Raw genomic sequence first — 20682 nt, 5'->3', positions numbered from 1 at the left:
GTACCTGCAGCTAGCTGAATACCCCACCACATTGGTATCTTTGCTGGTAAACACTTTTCATCATAGGATCCATGAAAAGCATTTTAACTGGAAGAAAAACATCAGTCCTTCAAGAGTAGGCTGTTAGCAAGAGGTAGCAAGTAATAGGCTAACCTGCCTTCCAGCGCTGAGTCCGTATGAATTTCAGGAGTTAGAGGGCTGTTGTGAAGCTAACGCTATCCTTGTTGGTTTTTGGTATACATGCATTTGAAAGAGGGGTGGGGAGAAATGGAAGACAAACCACAATTGAAGTGAAACTCACATTTATTTGATTAAACAAAAATAAAATAAACTGCATAGAAACATTTTAAAGTCCAGAGAGAGAATGACTTTGTTTTAAGGCTGCCAGTAGCTTGATACATTGTCCCCTTGCTACATCCTTCAGCCTTCTCCATGGACCACAAAGATACATTCAGAAGCCTCCATTAAAAACACGCAAGTTCTAACTTTAATTTTTTTAGCCCATTTAAACAAAGCTTGTGCCTCACCTGTTCTGTACTCTGCAACTTCAGAACACCAGCTGACCAAATCTTAAAAAGATACAGGGCATCAGCTGAAGGAAGGAAATAATTGTCTCGACCAAATCAAGCTATACACAACACCCATATTTGTATTGTGGGACTTTAGCTAGGCTGCTTACCTGGAAGTGGAGGTAAGAGCAGCAGAGGTCTCCAGCAGAGATTTATTAAAAAGCAACTGGCTCTAGGACAGGTGTACTTCCCTGCTCTCATTTTTGGGGGGGGGGGTGTTGAATCACATGCATCCAAAGCCACCTACAGTATGTAATAGCACCGGTGGTTTTTGCACCCGAAACAGGAGACTTTGAAATTCAAAGGTAAAGCCTCCTTCTCGAGCTGAGAGTGAAATCTCTATCCTACGGACCCTGGGGTGCCCTTTAAAGGGACCATAGGACTGTTCTAAAATTAAATTTCTTGCTTGAGTAACTTTGATTCACAAAGATCAAGTTGTACTATACAGCCAATGGAGGAATTTAGTCTGCAGAGGGTGTTCCCCCCCCCAAAAAAAAAACTGAATTTTTTTTAACATGTTCTCTTTGGTCTTAGACCACCCACTTTGTGTTTAGGCATAGGAAAAAACCCCGACATGCTTTTTATTTTTATCAAGGACCATTGCCTTAACTGTTTAGAAATGTACCACCATCTAAATAGATGCACAACAGGTTAGGCACAAGAGATATCACATACAGTAAGAAAAGTCACCCCCCCCCCACAAGCTTGGGTGACTTTGAGCACATTAACTATTTTTTAAAAAATGTCTTAAGGGGAAGAGACTAAAACCAAGAAGCTCTCCCTGGGAAAGAATCTACATAGACTTGAGAAATATTTTGTAATGCTACAAAAGAATTTTTCTAGTTTGGCAGCTTAAAGAACGCCATCTATTCTACTACATACACTTAACATTCAGTCACCAAAGCTCTCTTGACAAAAGAGCTACAAACAAAATTAAAAGGCAACCTGAGTTTGTACATTGATACAATCATTGAAGAGGTCTAAGACCATGCAGGTACAACAAAGCTTTCTTTTTTTAAAAAAATTCTTCCTGAAGAACCATTACTGGTTAAACAATTATGGGGAAGGGGGGGGAGAGACCAAATGCCATCCCAATCTTACCAAGGTCAACATAGCATGATTTCTAGTAGTGGTCTGTACCCACTGGAGTCATTATCCAATTCTCATATCCCACTTATAAGAAAGACAGGGGAAGAGGCAAAGATTTAGGAGATACGATCACAGCAATACATTGTGTGCTTCTATTCTAGCTTTGCTGTTATGTGTGGAAAACAATGGAAGAGACAGTCCAGTCTATACTGCCTTTGATGTGAGCATCTTAACTCTGCCAGAATGTCCTGTTCCAAAAATTAACAGAATAACCCACAATCTCATTCCCGTCCGTCACATACAATCATTTTGAAATGTAGGAGATTATTACTTCCTTTCATATAATTCTCAATGGATAATTAGTGTTTTCATGGCAGGCACAAGATTGTTTTCTAACAAACTAACCAGTAGATATGAGCAAACAGGGTTCTTTCCTCTAGCAGAGAGACCTGTAATCACAAGAACTACACAAGACCCAATTTACTGACCAGTCCACTGTGTCTTAATACAGAGATGGGGAGGGGATGTGACTTTAAAAGACTGGTTCATGGCGAAGGGTTATTGGTTTGTTTGCCTGAGATTTCCAAAGTGTCTCTTACACTTACTCTTACAGTGTGGCCATGGGGGGGGGGGGGTTGGGCCACCCTGGTTTAATGCTATTTGTGGTCAATCCCTTTTCTCCTCGTGGTGGAAAACCATTTTCTTCTGTGACATTCTGGTGCTACATTTGAGGTAGATACTGTGCTTATTTCATCAAAGTGAGGTAGAACTTTAAATTCTACTTTTTTTAGGCATCTTAGTACCACAGCAAACTGGGTTCTTGCTGGTTTCCTGAGGACTCAAGGACCAAAAACAGTGTTTGTCTAACGCAAGTACCAGTGTTAACTTTTTACACAGTCCAAACTGTGTGCATGTCTAAACATCTTTTCTTTTTAATACCCTATTACCTTTTGGCACCTTTGGATATACTTACATAAAAAAACAACAAACCACACACACACACAAAACACAACTCCACACAAAAAATGCTTTGGCACTTCTTAATTTAAATCAGAACTAAACATAGGAATCTCCTGATCTTCAAAAGAAATCTTGAGATATGGCTAAAATCAAGCAGAGACCTCTCCTCTTTAATAAATTAATATTTGCTTAACTAACTAAAACAGGCCACACCAATCACTTGCAATGCCATAAGGAAATGCCCCCCTTGATCCCAGATCTCATTAGGTTTAGGGAGAACATATTTTTTTATATATTTTAGGTCTCCATGGCAACCTCCACTTACACTATTACTTTCATGGTTTCCCCAAATAAGTTATACTTAACGGTATCAAAGTTAGCCACCTGAATTACTGCTGCTCAGCACCATGACTTCCTACTGGGCTTTCAGCAACAACAAAGAAAGACTATTTAGCAGAATATTTGATTCGTAAAGCTTAATCAGGAGCATAGCGATGATTTGATGGGGAATGCATTTGGGACGGAGGAGGGGGGAGTTACAATTTATAACAGCTCAAATTCAAGTGTTTAGTGCACAAAATTTAGAAAGCATTTAAAAAACATATTTTGCCTAAACCAGATTTATTAGCTCAGAAGACTTATACAAAGCACATGTTTGTAGCTTGCAGCTTACGCACTTTTTGGTAGTCCTGCTTTGTACTTGAGTCCTGAGTTGCTGTATAAAGCCCATGAACATGCAAATAAATGGAGTTTAAATCCTGTCACTTACATACCCAATAAAAACCCAAACCCCTAAGGGGCATTTTATGTTGGCATTAAATGTTTCCTGTATTATTACACTACTTAGCTTCATAGTATTATAAACACTCCTATGTCAGAAGTACATTAATACTTTAGGTGAGATAACATGTGCTTAGCACTACACCAACTGCAGTTACTGACAGGAGTCACTCAGGGTAGCCAAACAGCAGCATTTAAAAAATAAAACATTTCGATATGCAAGCTGAACATGGTTTTTCAGATGCTCCCGCCCACCCCGTTTTCTTTGTGCCAAACTGTGGATATCTAGATCCACCAGTAGAAGTAGTGTATTCATGGAAGAACGACAGGCACCATTTCTTTCCTACAAGTAAAGAGATTTCTGGCTTCTCCAAGCTTGTGCAGCAAATACATACAAAAGTCACGAAGCTCAAAACACTATTCCGCTACCTAACAGTTTTACACAGCAAAATGGGATGGCACAGCACAGAGAACTTTTACTCAACAAAAAAGTAGCTTATTTTAAGAGAAGCCCATCCAAAAGCAAATAGGGTAACATCAATAGAAGGAAGACAAACACTTGCCTTACAGACACACACACACGGGATTCTGCCAACTCTAAAATTAAAGCTTTTTAACCAGTTTATCTTTGGTAGCTAGATCAGGAAGGCTAACCTTACTTCTCAACTTGAGTCCCAAGTAAAATGCTCTAATTTGCAATGCCTTAGAACATCATGTTAAGCATGAAATCTCCAGAGACACTGCATGGAACCAACACACCTCCAATTTAGACAACAATTTCTGATGTAATGTGATGAGCAGTTGAATGGCAGGTCTTCTATTAAGAGCACACAGATTACCTTTTCCAGAAGAAAACATGGCATTTTGGTGTACAGAGAGGGGGCAGAAAACCTTCCAAGCAGGATGCAAGAGATTCTCGAAGAGGTGGCACAAAATATACTGCTGTGGTTACAATGCCACTGACAGATGCCTCTATCTCCACTAAACTATGCTTTGCAACTAAACAGCTACTTAGTGTGTGGACATCCTCAAACGTCACATCACCAGGCCCACTACAAACTAGCGAGGGGAGGAAATGAGAACCAAAGTGAATTTCACTGCGACTGCAGAGAACTGTTTCCCACTTTAAACTATATCAGCTCTTTAAAAAAACAATCCAGTATCCTAACAGGCTTTGATGCACTCTCTTCATAGATGCTGGCATTGGCTAAAAGGAAAGGCAATGTTTCGAACTAACCTGATTAAACCTATTAGAAACATTAGCATTCAGACGCTCACCAATTCTACATTATTCCTGGACCATCCAAATTTGCTGGGGAAAGGTTTTCTGCATTCTGTGGGCTGCGGTTCAATGAAAAGACAAAACTCAAGCTTCCTGTTTCTAAAAGTTAGTTTCTAAGAAAATACGCAAAGTGCAACTCACAACAGCTTTGTTAGTATTGAAATCCCTAGAAAAGTTTAATTCTCCCCCCCCCCCAAATAATAGGCATATGGTAGAGCATTCATATACATTAACTGGACCACATTTCAGCCTTCATGTGACAGTACAACTTATTTCTTCCTCGGTAATAACGGATACAAAAAAAAAGTCTCGTCACTATGCCAGAAACATCCACCTTATCGATATTTTGGATTTCCAACTAGGATTCTAGTCGAGACACATAAACGAAACAGGACAGATATGTCTCCTGAGATAACCTTAGCAAAGGGAATAGCTACAATCCCACCACGCACTTGCTCAAGAATACGCCCCACGTGGCCAATGAGGCTTGCTCCCAAATATCTGTATAGAAGAATGTATAGTGTTAAGGTGTGAACTAGAAAGTTTAAACAGGACAACATGGAGGAATTGCATTCCTATGGTTAGGTACAAAGCCTGAAATCTGGAGCTTATTGGAGAAGTCTAAGAATCTCACCTCTCTCAGTGCTAAATTTTGTGGCTGAATAAATTCAAGGAACTCATAGTTTTGGTTTAAGATACTGCACCCCCATTTCACATGGCATTCTTTGGCGCTGGAGCAAATGAGGTAGGTTTTAGGGTGGTTCTCTTTCTGCACACTATCTTGTCCCTAAGAGAGGGCACTACATGGGTGTCCTGGCAAGATGAATTTCCCATGTAGACCATTCTAATAAAGAGAGAAAGAAGGGGAGCTTTATGAAAAGCTCAGATTCCGTTACTACAGTCTCTTTTCCTTCACCCAGGTGTGACTGAAACACCCTGAATCTCCAAATTTCCGTTGTTTATATCTGAACAATTATAAATGTCTCTAGGCACGAACTAGGCTCGATTTCTAAAAAGTCAATTCTTCCAACGCATGCCTTCAAACAGTTTGCCTCTTCAGAACAAACAGAACACTCGGCCCAAGCATTTGACTCACTGCCTTTCCGTGTGCATTGTAACAGAGAGTTGTGTCTGTATCTAGAGAGAAAAAGAGCACAGACAAAAATATATATTTTTATAAAGAACCAGGGTGGGGGTGGGGTTTAAAGGCTATGAGAGAAACACATGGTCAAAAGGAAGCCCTTGCGCACCTTTTGAGAACAAGTGGCACCAAAGCTACGATCCAGAGATCGCCTTTTGACAGAAGCCACTTTCTCGCAAGGCTTCCCCCACACACAATCACCCGCGCACCCAGGCCGCACCGCATGCTGCACTGGAGGTAAAACTTCTAAACGTTTCCAAGTTTGGAGAGCAGCTTGCTCAGCAGTGAGGAGGAAAAGGAGGGCTGCTCCCAGAGGTTCCACATACCGGGAGGACATTTACCACGTGCAACTTTGGACCGCTGTCCAAAGCCACCAAATAAAGAGAAGCTAAACATATTCATAATGTCTTGTGCATTTTCCTAAACAACTTCCTTTTGTGTTGTGGGGTTACTGCATTTTTCTTTTACAAAAAAATATACATGCAAAACAGCAAATACCAATGAAGAAGAACCTGGGCTTCCCTCCCTGGCCCAGGGAATCCCATCCCACTTGCAAAAAAAAGACCAAAGCCTTTGGAAAAAGACCACTCTTTTAACGCTGAACAGTATGTCAAATGCACTGAGGTATTAAAAAGAAAATAAAGGAGAACAAGGAACAAGTTCTCTGCTGCAGCAGCATCTAAAAACAGGACCCCTTCACCGCCGCCATAAAACAAAACAACTCCCCACAGTACGATCAGAACAACAAAATTAAAAAATACCAAAAAACTACATAATTTTTTTCCATTCTTCTTTTTAAAGATGAGAGTGTGCGCCTTTTTGGCAGAGTCTACAGGATTTGCCGCCCAAACCAGCTAGCGTGCACAAAACCATGAATGTCCCCACATCCGGGGGGGGGGAGGGGGAGAAGAAGTAGTAGTTTAATTTTATGCTGCACTGTGTGTATACTGTGGAGGTAAAAGGAACACAAATATAATGAGGTAGATAAAAGTACATTCATCTATTAAAAAAAAATTAAAGATGAGGTAGGTTTGAAACTAAGGTTGCAATGTGTGTGTGTGTGTGTGTTTTCTTAAAAGGATTTTCCCTGAGACAGTTTTCTTCTTAAGTATAGATTAGAGACAGATCAGAAGACGAGTATGCGATTGTTTCCAAAGTCAACCACAACAATCATGCCATCTGGGGTGACTGTTATACCTGAAGGACGGTCCATCTGACCAAAGCCACTTCCCTGAGTGCCAAATTTGCATAAAAAGCTGCCATTCGGCTCAAATATCTGCACGCGGTGGTTCCTGGAATCTGCCACAATGATTCGACCTTCCTGGTCCACGGCCACACCTTGTGGGCGCAGAAACTGGCCATTGCTTGTGCCTTCGGATCCAAGGAAGCGGGCCGACTGACAGTCGGGGTGTATGACCAGAAGACGGTGATTATTGAAATCCGTCACAACCAGGTGGCCTTCATGATTGAACGTCACTCCTCTCGGGGAATCAAAGTGCTTCCAGAGTGCCCCTTCAAAACCGTACTTGTTCAGGAACACTCCGTCAGGCCCAAAGAGCTGAACCCGATGGTTCCTTGTGTCGGACACCAGGATTTTGCCCTCGGAGTTCACCGCCACATCCCATGGGTAATTGAACTGCCCGTTCTTGGTTCCTTTCTCCCCGAACTTCAGAATGAACTGGCCGTCAAAGGTGAAGATCTGGATGCGATGATTGTCCTTGTCGGCCACAACAATCCGCCGCGAGGAGTCGGAGGCCACGCCGGCAGGCCTGTCGAACTGGCCGGGCCTGGAGCCCAAGGTGCCAAACTTGTGGTGGAAGGCGCCGCAAGGCTTAAAGACCTGGATGCGGTTGTTGCTGCGGTCGGCGACTATGATGTAGCCTTCCTTATCTACACTGACGCCCCAGGGGCGGCACAACTTGCCCTCACTATCCCCCTCGCTGGCGAAACAGAGCCCCGGGAGCCCGATGCCAACATAGCTGCGCCCTGACTTGACGGTGACTTTGAACGGGCTGTTTTCTATGTGCTGGTTGCACATCATGACCGAAATCAGGTGCTCCCCTTCCATCTGTGGCCTGTAACTGACGATGTAGGTTCCGTTCTGCTGGTCGCTAATATCTGCCCCAAAGAGATTTCCATCGGGCCCCATGACCACGGCAGAGATCATGTCTCCCCCAGAAAGACGAGTCTCCCCGTCGTGGTCATAGCCTATCACTGTGAAAGAGGCCACTTTGCCCTGCAGTGCACGCTTGAGACCTTCCCCAGTGGCTTTGGTCAGAGGAGCGAAAGCCCCGCTGCTGACAAACCCCATGGACTTGATGGCCATATACAATGCCTGATCAGGAGGAGTGAACATGACCCTGTCGTCCTCTTGGGGCTGCAGGAAGCCTCGGACGTTCTTCAGCTCCTGCACCTGAGCGAGCATCCGGTCGCGAGCCAGGAGGATATCAATGCTCCGACCTTCCTCAAGCACCTGCTGCACTGCGCTGATGGTGTTGTCCAACTTGTTTAGATTCTGACGCAGTTTCTCAACCTGCAGGTAGAGGGACTTGGCTTTCACTTGGCGGATTTTCTCCACCTAAAATGAAGGTAACACAGAGACACAATTTGTACACTGTTTGAGAAGTATCTGATAAGTTTGCTAGAAAGCATGTCAAATTTCTGCTCAAATAGAGCTAGGGCTGCTCTTTGGTCCAAGGCCAGGGCCTACCTTATTTTATTAATGTACTCATCTGAGTCTCTGTCCTCCTCCCTTATGGCAGCCACTTACTTCCCCGCCTTTGGCGGCTTCCATATTGCCTTTGGTCGTGTTGGTGTCTGAGGCCTCCTCTGAAGCCTCAAACTTTTTGATTTACTTTTTGATCCCCATATTTCTTGGATCATCACCTTGTCTAGGCAATATAAAACTTTTTGATTGGATGTCAATAGGATCCACTCTGCTTAGATTTTGTCTCAGGGCCATTGGAGACACAGAATTATGCCGCCATTTTGTTTTCCAGCTAGCTTTGCCCCCCTGCCCTAAAGACACAATTATGCATCCTTTGTCTCTAGGATATCATAAATGTTGTTGGCAGCTTGAGCTGTGTATTTAAGATGTTAAAGGAAAGAAGAATTCTGATGTGTTGACAACTGCACCTCAGTTAACAAAAATCATCTCTTCCTCTGCAATAATGGTAGGCATGGCAGTGAGGAAAATGTTGTTTGGGGGGGTTGCTGGATGTTTGTGGCATTCCTGCCCCCCAGACACTCAAAAATATCTATATTGTCCCATTAAAACTACCCCCTCATGTAGATGTGCTCAGGTACTTGAGAGAAAAGGATGAGATGGACACACTCTCAGATTACATTTATGCCTATTATGTGTAACATCTTAACTGGGGCAACATATTAGATGTTGCCCAAGTTAAGACGCAACATGTTAAGATACGTTACCACAAAGATAGCTGTGTATTTAAGGAAAGAGGAACACATTCTAAAATTGGGTTGAGGTAAAAAAACTACTCTCCTACCTGGCTGAAGTCACTATAATCAGGAAAATCACCTATATACAGCCCAGGGGCACCAACTATAGGGGGCTCTGAGTGCCTGAGCACCCACCAAAAGTTTGTTGTGGGTGCTCAGCCTCTCGAAGCACTAGAAGTCATATCTGAGGCCTAGAGACATCTCGGAGAGGCCTTGCGAGACCTCGGAACCTGACGTCCAGTACCACCAGAATTCAGGTTCCAAGGTGGCATGTGTAACATTGTGACGTCAAGACACAACACGCACTGGCACCCACAACCTGGGGCCCAAGTCAGCTCCCCTGATAACAGCCTAAAATGATAGCCCCCCAAAAGAATTTATTTTCCAGCCCTGCTAGTTTTATTTACAAGCCACACAAGGGGCTTAAAAGGACAGTTAATTCTACAGGGTTTCACACTCAAAGAACAGAGAAGTAATTTGTGGCAAGAATACGTGGCTTTGTAGTATTCAGAATCTGCTGTAAAAACTAAAGTACATTTCACCATTGGGGGGGGGGGAGTATAGCTCTATATACTTTCCATGTTTATCAAGGGCTGGGTGATAGCCAGTTTCGTCTAGCAGAGAATAGGCTGGTTCAGATGGAACATTAAAACCATAGTTTAGCTTTGCATGAATGAACCCAGCTTCTCCCAGGCCCTCTCCTCCTTCAGCACAGCCACACAGAATTCAGAAAGTTTCACTTCCATCTGAAATTACCCACAACTTGTTGGGTCATTCAAACCTTAACAAATCAAGAGTTGCGTCTAAGTTACTGTTAGTGGAAACAAGGCAACGTCAAACTACGGTTTATGCAGCTGGCTGGTTTCCATGAACAGTTGAGATCAGTCAGAGTTTGCCAAGATTTGGGTGACAGAAGAGAGGAAAGTATACCAGCTCATTCACCAGGGCAAGGCTAGCATCATTCCTGCAATACTAGCCTATGTTTAATACAGGTGCAGGCAACATGGTGCCCCTCCAGAAGTTGCTTTGGACCACAACTCCCATCAGCCCCAGCAAGCACAGGCAATGCTCAGGAATGATGGAATTTGTAGTCCAGCAATGTTGGCATGGCACCATAGTTTAGTGCTTTGTCTGAATTCAGCTACTCTTTCACAGAACTTTTTCTCTTGTTCCTTTTATAGATGGGTAACCATAGCACATGTTTATTGTGAAGACAAACAAGAAAACCAGCTGTTTAAACAAGACACAGATCAGCAAGGAATGCCCTGTCCCATTTGCCAGGGGACAACAATAAAGTGTGCCATTGTGGTTCATGAACCAGATGGCATGCCCTGTCTTTTCTTTTTTTACCTTCCATAGCAGCTCACACTCCCTTTCTTCTAGGGCCTTCTTGTGTCTAGATGTCACTGCTTTCACTTCAGATTGTACCATTTTTGCCTTCATCTCAACCTGTTCTGCTACAGCTTGGGCCTGCTCAATGCTGAGCTAAAAAGCAAGAGGGAGAGAAAGAAAAAGAAAATAACTCAATGTGATTAAACAGTAGCACATGGTGGATTTCTCATGCAATACAACTCTTCTAGAACTGAAGCAGAAAGTGACCAATACATCACCAATTCCCACAGCATGGGGCAAAAAGTTCAAGGTTAGTGTGTTCAAGACTTGACCAAGATAACCATCAGGGTTTTTTATGGAAGAGGGAGGGAACGTCTACCCACGACTGGGCCAGGCTAGCTCTCTCCAATTCAACACACACACACACACAGCAAGCAGCTACACACAAGATTCGTCAGCAAGAAGCTAGTAGAAAGCGCACTGCCAAAACCCAAAAGTCTCATTTCTTTGGGATGTTTGCAGATTCTTCTTCACTTTTCAAACTTTTTAAAAGGCATTGTAGAAGCGGGGGGGGGGAGAGTATGACTAGGGCGCCATTAGTCTAATTCAGTGGGTTTTTTAGACCCAGGCTTCACTATGCCTTGCATCCCTCTCGCTCCTGCTGTCATCCTCCTCCTCCTCCTCACCCTCCAACTCAATAGCAGCAAGGTGTTTAAACTTGAGAACTGGCTCTTCAATATTTCTTAAGGAACTCCCCTAGCCCAATACTGTATCAGCTTACAAGATCACCATCATTTTGACATATAATACACTTTTCCTTGATTTCCAGAAATGATTTGAAAACCAGTAAAGTGGTTCGGGTGCCAGAATAGGGCTGGGGAGAGACCTGGGTTCAAATCCCCACTCAGACATGAAACTCTCTCTGGGTGACCTTGGTCCACTCATTACTTCTCAGCCTAGCCCACTTCACAGGGCTGTTGTGAGGATAAAAGAAAGAGAGGAGGACCATAAGCTCTTTGATAGAAAAGACAGAATATAAATGGTTGTTGCCCCACCCCCAAATAATAGCCATCACTCAGCAATGCTCCGAGTGCAATGAACAACTTAAGCAACAAAGAGAGCATGAGCTCAGTGCAATGTTTGCCTCCCGCTGCGCCCTGTCCAAAAAAGACAATAATAAACTAATAATAAGATTTTTAAAATTATTTATACCCCGCCCACCTAGCTGGGTTTCCCCAGCCACTCTGGGTGGCTTACGGCACAGCAAGCAAACCGTGTGCTTATATAGGTGCATTGTTAAGTTAGGCACCTAATATTAACCTTATAAGAAGAGATGGGTGGTTTCAGGTTAATTAGGTACTAGCACTAATTTGAACATTCACACTCTAAGCCTGATGCCGCCTTCAGCAAAAAAGATGGTATTTGCATGCTCCTTTTTAGCAGCTTCAGGATTGGGGAAATTAGCCCTAGTCACTTTACTACCAACACCAGGGCTGAAGATGGAGCTACACTGACATTTGTTCCTTTGATTATTATAAATTTAAGCTTTAGATTTACGAGCATGATTAACAAAGGTAGATAAGTAGAATTCACCTGGGGTGTTTTGTTTTTTGAAAACCTACAAGTTCATACCCCTGAGGCTTCTATTGTTTAAGGGGAGAATTTTTTCCAAAGGGAGTGATTTATTGGGCCAGCAACCTATCTATTTACATTGAGATAGCTGTAGTTTTGCAACAAAAGAGAGAGATAAGATCGTTCCATGAAAACTTCCCAGTTGCAGAGAGTTGGTGCGTAAGCCTCCAGCAGCAGCATTCGGTATGCTCTTCCCCTTTGCAGATGTTTCTTTACAAAAATGGAAAATCCGCATGTTCATTTAATTTCTCTTATCCAGAGGGCCTTTGTTGCAAAAGTGAAGCAGAAAATGCACCGCCACCATTCCAAGGATCAAGGCTTTATTTTAAAAGGCTCCATCAGGAGGAGAGAGTTATGGGGTTTTCCAAGAAGCCTTTTTCAGATCCCTTCCCCCTGAAGTCTCCTCATTGATATACAGCAGGCATGTCAAACCTGCAGCCCTCCAGATGTTTTGGCCTACAACTCCCATGATCCCTAGCTAGCAGGACCAGTGGTTGGGGAAGATGGGAATTGTAGTCCAAAACATCTGGAGGGCCGCAGGTTTGACATGCCTGATATACAGTGACTACCAGCAGTGCTGTAAGTACAAAGGGCTGACCACTTGCAACCAATGTGGCAGATCTCTTTCCCTCTAGCTTATTTTTCAAATACAGGCATCTATAAATGCAGCAAGAGGTTTCCATGTCAAGATGAAAAGCAAGAAGGCACATGTTTAAATGTTGCCTTGCACAGTGAGTGAGTGAATGAATGAATTTCTCATAATAAAGGACAGCTTCTAGGAAACTTGCAATAACGTTTAAAAACCATACAGAAATGCCTAAAAATTGTCAACAATTTAGCAACAAATCAAACACATTAAATAGCAGCCTTTGCAGGAAAAGCAAACCCTTACCTACAGCACACTAACATAATACCTTGACCCAACTGGATCATATTCTATCAAATGTCTGGAAGAGGAGGAAATTCTTAACCTCACACTTAAAAGATGTCAAGTGTCGACACCAGTCTGGCTTCACTTTTGGAGAGCATTACATGGGGAGTGGAGGACAAAACTTCTTGTATGTAGAAAGCTAGGCTGAACCATTCCCTTGACATGCTAACCTTCTCCCTTGCATGCCTTACTTCTGCATGTAGAGTAGTGTTTAAACATGTAAATCTTTACCTCCAGCCTGGCACAAACCCTGGTACAAATCATATAATTATAGGCTTAAAAGACCCTGAGGATCATCTAAGTCAAGCTGCCCGCAGTACAGGAATTTGCAATTGTCCCATGCAGGAATCGAACCTGCAACCTTGGCGTTCTCAGCACCAAACTCTAACCAGCTGAGCTATCCATCTGCATGTATAAACCCACTGTGACTTCGAGACATTAAAACAGGCAGAGTTGGGGGCAAATCAGCTGCAGATCAACCTCCAGGCCAGGTTTTATGTTTATTTCACGTTGAGGTTATAGAGTTTGCCAATGGAATACAATGGGCTGGTTGCTAAAGTGAAAATAAAGCCTTAAAATAGCTTCTCTCACTAGGAACTGACACAATAGCTGCTGTCATAGCCTCTCCTGGATTGGGAATGCACAGATTATTTCTCTGTCTACTCACTGGCCCAGTTGAGCATTATGGGAATGCACCATGGCAAAGCTTAGGCTTATTCCTCCCCTCTCCCTACTTCCTCAGTACTTGAGGGAAAGAAGTTGAAAACATCCGTTTCTTCAGTTTTGAATAAAGCACAGCAGAGTTTCCTGTTATACTCAAACTTGGGGAACTCTGGTTTACTCTTGACTGTGGTTAGTTCAAGTAAAATAGTACCAAGCCATTGTTTAGCGTATCAGAACTGGGCCAGTTAGTATCAAGCTTAATTTATAAACATTTGAGGTTTCCCAAGTGACGCTGCGATAATTTGCAACTAGGTTTCTGGAAGTTAATGCCGTTCATTGTTTTAAACCATTCTTCTCTGAAAATGCAGCACCACGATTAAAGGAAAGGTCTTCTCTCCATTACTTTTTTTTTTAATTGGAACCTTCACATTCCCATAACTTTTAAATCAGCAAAAAGACAATTTAAAAATGGATTCTTATGAGCTCTAGTGCCACCAGGTGGCGCTATTTAGTGAGAGTGCCTCGTCCTAGTGAAAACAATTTGAAATACAGTACTGTATATATCATTCCAAGTCATTTATAGTGCTTCTTTGAATACTAAAGATCCAGGAAATAATGCCCCTTGCATTCCAGATGGAAGAACCAGAGCAATACCACCCATGTAAAGTAAGAAAGTGTTTCTGGAGAGGTGAGCTATACCTGTTAAACTAGTTTTGTGGCATCAGTTTATAGCAGAAAGAGGAGTGCCCAGAAACACTACTCCCCATACCTTGTAACATAATATAAAGCTTTGTGCCATTTTTCAGATGGAAAAGGAGTTATGGCATGCCAGAGCTTGAGGCCTTGATCCTAATATTTATTTATTGTATTTATTGTATTTATATTCGGTCCCAGTGGTTTTCAAGCAGTGTGCTGTGGCACCCTGGGGTGCTTTGAATGATGGTCGGGGTGCCCTGGGCAACACTGGCCCCTGGCCTTCTTTCCTTCTCTCCCTCCTCTGATGCCTTCTCACATCTCCTCCTCCCAACGGCTTGCACAGCTGTTTGTTGCAGCAGCCCTTGCTACAAGCTCTACAAGTGAAGGGTGCCTCTGGGGCTGGCCAGGGGGTGCTGTTTGCCAGGACCTGAGGCGGCGTCAGAGTAAGCAAGCAAGCCGACGAGAGAGCCCAGCCAGCCAGTCCACCAGCCCTTGCTGTTGGGAATGGACAGACAAGTCCCAGGCCCCTGTGGGGCAGCGTGAGGAGGCACTGCTCTTTGGGGCAGGGGGCAGCTCAGAGACCACAAGATGCCTGGAGGACTCCCAAGGAGAAGGGAGAGGAGAGGAGGCTGTGGGAAGACCCCACAAGGGAGGGTGTTTGAAAAAGGGTGAGAGGCTGCCAGCTCTGCAGGCAAGGGGTGACGTAACTGGGCTCCGGAGCCCCACAGGGGTGCCGCAGAAAAAATGTAGTTGGTCAAGGGAGCCACAGACTCAAAAAGGTTGATAACCTCTGGATTAAACAACTATTACCGTGTTTTCCCCAAATTAAGACACTGTCTTATACAGTGGTACCTCGGTTTAAGTACAGTGGAACCTCGGTTTATGAACACCTCGGTTTACGAATTTTCGGTTTACAAACACCGCAGACCCAACTGGAACGGATTAATTCACTTTTCATTACTTTCAATGGGAAAGTTCGCTTCAGCTTATGAACGCTTCAGTTTATGAACAGACTTCCGGAACCAATTACACCCGTGCTTTGGGTTAAGTACACTTCAGGTTGAGTACTCCGCGGACCCTTCTGGAACGGATTAATCCACTTTCCATTACTTTCAATGGGAAAGTTCGCTTCAGTTTATGAACAGACTTCCAGAACCAGTTGTGTTCATAAACTGAGGTACCACTGTACACAATTGGTTCTGGAAGTCTGTTCATAAACTGAAGCGAACTTTCCCATTGAAAGTAATGGAAAGTGGATTAATCCGTTCCAGATGGGTCCGTGGAGTACTTAAACTGAAAGTACTCAAACCGAAGTGTACTTAAACCTAGGTATGACTCTATTTATTTTTCCTCAAGAAGACACGCTATGGCTTATTTTCAGGGGATGTCTTATTTTTTTATTACACATCCAGCCTCGTCTCTTCCTTGGTGCCCTCCAGAATGTGCCTATCACTATGTCTTATTTTCGGGGTACAGCTTATATTGCACAAATGCTTAGAAATCCTGCTACGGCTTATTTTATGGGTATGTCTTACTTTCGGGAAAACAGGGTACTTGCAGTTGATTATAGAAATTGGCCGCTGGGTGTTCAAGGAACAGCCACAATATCTGCAGCCTGCCATGCGGCTTGTACATTTACCTGAATGGCCTGGCGACCCTGTTGAGCATCGGCTAGTAGCTGGATTGTAAGAGTTCTGGAGTCCTGCAGAGCATCTTGGAGGTAGATAAAACTGTGGCCCACATGGCGTCCCATGCTGCATTCCCGGCAGATGGGGACAGAACAAGTGTCACAGTAGAAATGGAGCACCTGAAAGAGAGATGGCCCAAGGTGAGATGGGTGAACAAAAGCTAGCCCAGAAGTGGGTTTGAAAAACAATGGTTAGCAATGGTCACCTGTAAAATTAGTGAACAATCACAGGGGTTCCTCTGATGTCAACTCAGATGCAGAAACTCAGATATATAAGCTGATCGCCACAATGTAATGTCCAGCTGCCCTTTCCCCCCCCTCTGTGGTCGGAATTGTTATTATTGTTATTGATTTCATTCCTATACTGCTTTATATTTTAAAGAAAAAATAATAAATCCGTTTACAATACTGTATGTTAAAACTTCAAATATAACCCTCTAGAACAAAATGAATTCAAGCTTCAAACTGAAAATTCAAGCTACAAGTATTTCAGACCCTTCTCTGACATTTTGCTTCCCACCCTGTTTATTTACCTACTTAATTCATAGAGCTGCCCCCCATAGCAGAAGTACTGTAGGAAGCCAGTATGGTGTAGTGGTTAGAGCAGGGGTCCGCAACCTAAGGCCTATGGGCCAGAGGTGGCCCGTGGAGGTCGTTTGACCGGCCCACAAGCCCCCCCCCCCAAAAAACTGAGCTACCGGCGCAGAGTGGCACAGGGACTCGCTTCCACAGCGCCAAAAATCGCGTCTGTGCACATGCAAATGCTGAAAATCGCAGGCATGTGCATGATCCGGCCCACGGAGGGATCTCCGCGGGACTGCTCTGGCCCAGGCAAGATAAACCTTGCTGACCCCTGGGTTAGAGTGTCAGACCTGGCAGATCAGAGTTCAAATCCCCACTCAGTCGTGAAGCGTGAAGCGCACTGGGTGACCTTGGGCCAGTCACATCCCCTTAACCTACCTCACAGGGTCATCATAGGGATTAATTGAGGAGGGGGTGAACCATGTACTCTTTGGAGAAAAAGGTGGGATATACATGCAATAAACAGGCTCTTCAGAAAGCTGGAAGGGCCAGTCAAATGCAGATGTCAGTAACCAACCTGGCATCTAGAGATCTCCATGTGGTCTCAATTGGACCCGCACAAAGCACACCTGTAGAATTTCTTGCACTGCTCAGATGGTGTGTGTGTGTGTGTGTGTGTGTGTGTGTAGATCCCCCAATTTTTACAACATCTCCTTCAACTTTTTTTAAAAAAACTGCAAATCTGTCATTAAAGCAGCCTACAGTGAACTTCCTCAAAACAAAACATCAAGAGGGTTAGTTGAATTGTCCATCGGTAAAATCAGAAAGCTATTTTCACATTCCATCCAGCAGAGGGAAGTAACAAGAGACCCTGTGGCATGGTAGCAAACTTTTAACAATCCATTCAAGATAAAATGGCAAAAGCCATTCCGAGCACCATCCCATCCATTGCTATTGGAAAACACCCTCTAGGAACTCAAATCAGATTGAATGCATAATCCCTGATGTATATCAGCTTCAAATTTACCTCTTGGGAACACATGAAGTTCAAACAGCACAAATTACATTCAAACAATGGGTAACAGTCAATCAGCAAAAGGGATGGGCAAGTGATAACAGGATCAGACATTCCTGTGTGTCACTCTCAACATTTAACTTCAAACAAATCCAGGTGGTCAACATGGTTTCTTCAACACTACAGGGCCAAGAGGGGTAATTTTATTTAGGGATTTGTTCATCTTTATTTACACCCACATTGCAGTCTGATCCCTATGCTTTCCCTAAATGCCGGGACCACAATCCTTTAAAATAATTTGATTTCTGTCTAACAAATCTCTTGTTATAGTTGGGCTTATGTAAAGTTCAGGACTACCGTATTTATTCTTTTGGCAAAACATCTCTCAACAACAGGATTTATCATAGTGTGGCACGGAGTACAGAAAAACCCTCTTCTACTAGTTTTAAAGCAGTAAGCAAAAAAAAAACTCTAGGCAGGCCAACTAGTGAGTCACATGAATATCACAATTCGCCTGCTTGTTAAAAGTATCCTCCTTTCCCCCACCCCTTTCTACTCAAAGGGGCCATCTGAAGAGAAAATGGCGTCAATATGAGGAAGGGTTCAGCTTCAAGCTAAACCTACTATTAACCCTCTGAAACAGTTAATGCCAGAAGCAAAGCTAGGTCAAAGGCCAGAGAGCAGTCCTGTCATGCAGATCCAGATGCTACTTTTTGCAAGCATACAAGGCACAGTGTAGGAGTCATTCAGGCACACCAACTACAGAAGAGAGGGGAAAGCAAAACAATTAACAGATTTATTTTTATTTTATTTCAAGAAAGCCTCTAGTCCACTAGCATATCAAGAAATGCTAGCTCAGTAACAATAGTTCTCCAACATTTTGTTCCATGCCAAACAGGTTCCTTTAAAAAAGGGGGGGCTTTGTATAAAAAGAAAAATGTTTTTTAAAAGTCTTCAGTACAAAACTGGTTTTTCAAGTTAGCCTATGGATACTGTGGCAGTCCTGAGCCTAGCTACTGGAAGTGTCTCAAGCAATAATTCACAATTTATTTCTTTCCTCTCATCACAGAAGGTGGTGATGTGTCAGAATACTGCTGGGGGGGGGGTGAGAGAAGAATTGCCCCCAGTTGGCAATTTACAGATTTTGGCATTTACCAAACAGGCTCAAACACAAGTTTTAGAGCAGTAACTGCTTTGAGCGCAGCTCTCTCACTCTGAACAAAGGCTACAATATACCACTCAACTGCTTGTTGGCGGGTGGTTTGAATGGACTTTCTTTGCAAAGGTTACATTTGTGCCTTTCCAAGGGAAACCAAAACAAAATTGCACCTACCGCCGTCTTCAAAAGGTCCCTAAGGGCAGTGGGAATACCATGCAACTTTCTGCTTCTGGCGCAAAAGTGTATGGCAACATTTGCCAACAAGTGCCCCAAACAAATATACATTCGTCTATAAAAAGTTTCTACAGCAAAGAAAGATTAATTGAAAGAGCACAGTCAGAGGCATGTAATCACTCAAGCTGTGTGTACACACTTCAGTCTTGATCTTACATTAGCCGGTAAATGAAAATCTTTTTAGTGAGGGGCGAAAACAAATTAACTGATCCATTTCTCATTCCCTCATGGGCTTCCTCAGAATTCAACATACATGGAGAATCTGTTTTATCCTCTTCCACTGATAAGGTAGTGGGTAGGAGATCGGTCTCCCCACCCTTATTCCATGCAAATGCAACAGGAGCAAGATCTTTGCGCGTTGATGACCTGTCACCCACGTGGAGTAAATAAGACACACAAGGACATGTGAAAAATCTCCCACCCTCGTGGCCATTTAAACGGAGCTGGACTCCCTCCCCCCCCCCGATTCCTATTTGCTGGCAGAGCGGTCTGACGCGGCGGCAGGGAGGGGCTGGTGCAGGGAGCCGACCACGCCCCCTGCAGATTGGCCCCGCACGCAATCCCTCCCCTCTGGAAGGGAGGGGAGTCCTTCTTGAATAAGGCTGGGGGGCCAATCCATCGGAGGAAACTAAAAACTCTACAATGATGAGCACAGACATGAAGCTCTGAGCATGCTAGGATTTCAGATGCCAGCTATATTTAACATGATACCAATATGAAAACTTTGGTAGATCTTCAACCTGCAGGCAAAGATTTAACAAAATATACCATAAAATCGAAAGGGTACATTTAGCAACCACATTTCACTGGGCTCTTAACAGCTGGGTTTTCATCTTTCCAGATACCAATAGGAGGAGGGACTGAAACAGGTTTAATTGACCATTACTCGAAGTGACTGGGACCTATATTAATTATGTTTATGTGTGGAAATGCCAAGGCTTAATATGCCCTCAAGGATTGTAAACACAAGTGCCTCTCCATTCAAAGTCCATGGACACCCTTTTTGAAAGAAAAATTGTGTGTGTGTGTGTGTGTTGTCAGGAAGGGGACACAGGTAAGATGGATACAAATTCATGAGGGTAAGTCAAGAGGAAGTAATAGAATTCATATAAACAACAACAACCCAAAACTTAAGGCAATATAATGAAGTTGAACTTGGTGCAGAATTATAATTTTTGACCACAGGAATTTCAGATAATTAAAAAGTGATAAGCGTAGGTTTCAAGGTGGCCTGCAACCCTCCACACTTCTCCTGGAGCTTTCTGAGCTCAAGTGGGCGGGTTAGAAAGGTTGGCAGTAAGGACTGAGTCATGTCAAGCAGCGGACCTCAAGCGCAGGTTGGGATGGTGGGCAAAGAGAGGGCTGGGGCTTGAGCCTTAGTTTAGGGTTAATAAAAAAATATTACAATTTTAGTATTTGTGTGGCCGCAACCCCCACCCCTACCTGCCCATCTGCCTGAGTTACATCTACACCTGTGTTATGGGTGGCATCAGTTTACATGGCAAAGTGCAGGGCTTAGGGCATGGCA

The 20682-nt window shown here is 43.5% G+C and overlaps 1 protein-coding gene across 1 annotated transcript in view; it reads right to left on the bottom strand.

Moving 5' to 3' along the window:
* Nucleotides 1–285: 285 nt before the first annotated feature.
* TRIM71 (tripartite motif containing 71) overlaps nucleotides 286–20682 on the bottom strand; it is a 61874-nt gene continuing 41477 nt past the window's right edge. The window contains exons 2-4 of the mRNA XM_035129654.3: nucleotides 16177–16344; nucleotides 10634–10768; nucleotides 286–8399 (exon numbers count right to left, since the gene is read on the bottom strand). Of these exons, the coding sequence (XP_034985545.1) occupies nucleotides 6948–8399; nucleotides 10634–10768; nucleotides 16177–16344 (1755 nt within the window). The 3' untranslated portion in view covers nucleotides 286–6947. The remainder of the gene's footprint in view (nucleotides 8400–10633; nucleotides 10769–16176; nucleotides 16345–20682) is intronic.

Source organism: Zootoca vivipara, chromosome 11, assembly GCF_965207765.1.
Source record: "Zootoca vivipara chromosome 11, rZooViv2.hap1.1, whole genome shotgun sequence".
NCBI lineage: Eukaryota > Metazoa > Chordata > Lepidosauria > Squamata > Lacertidae > Zootoca > Zootoca vivipara.
This window is presented reverse-complemented; position numbering and strand designations above follow the sequence as displayed.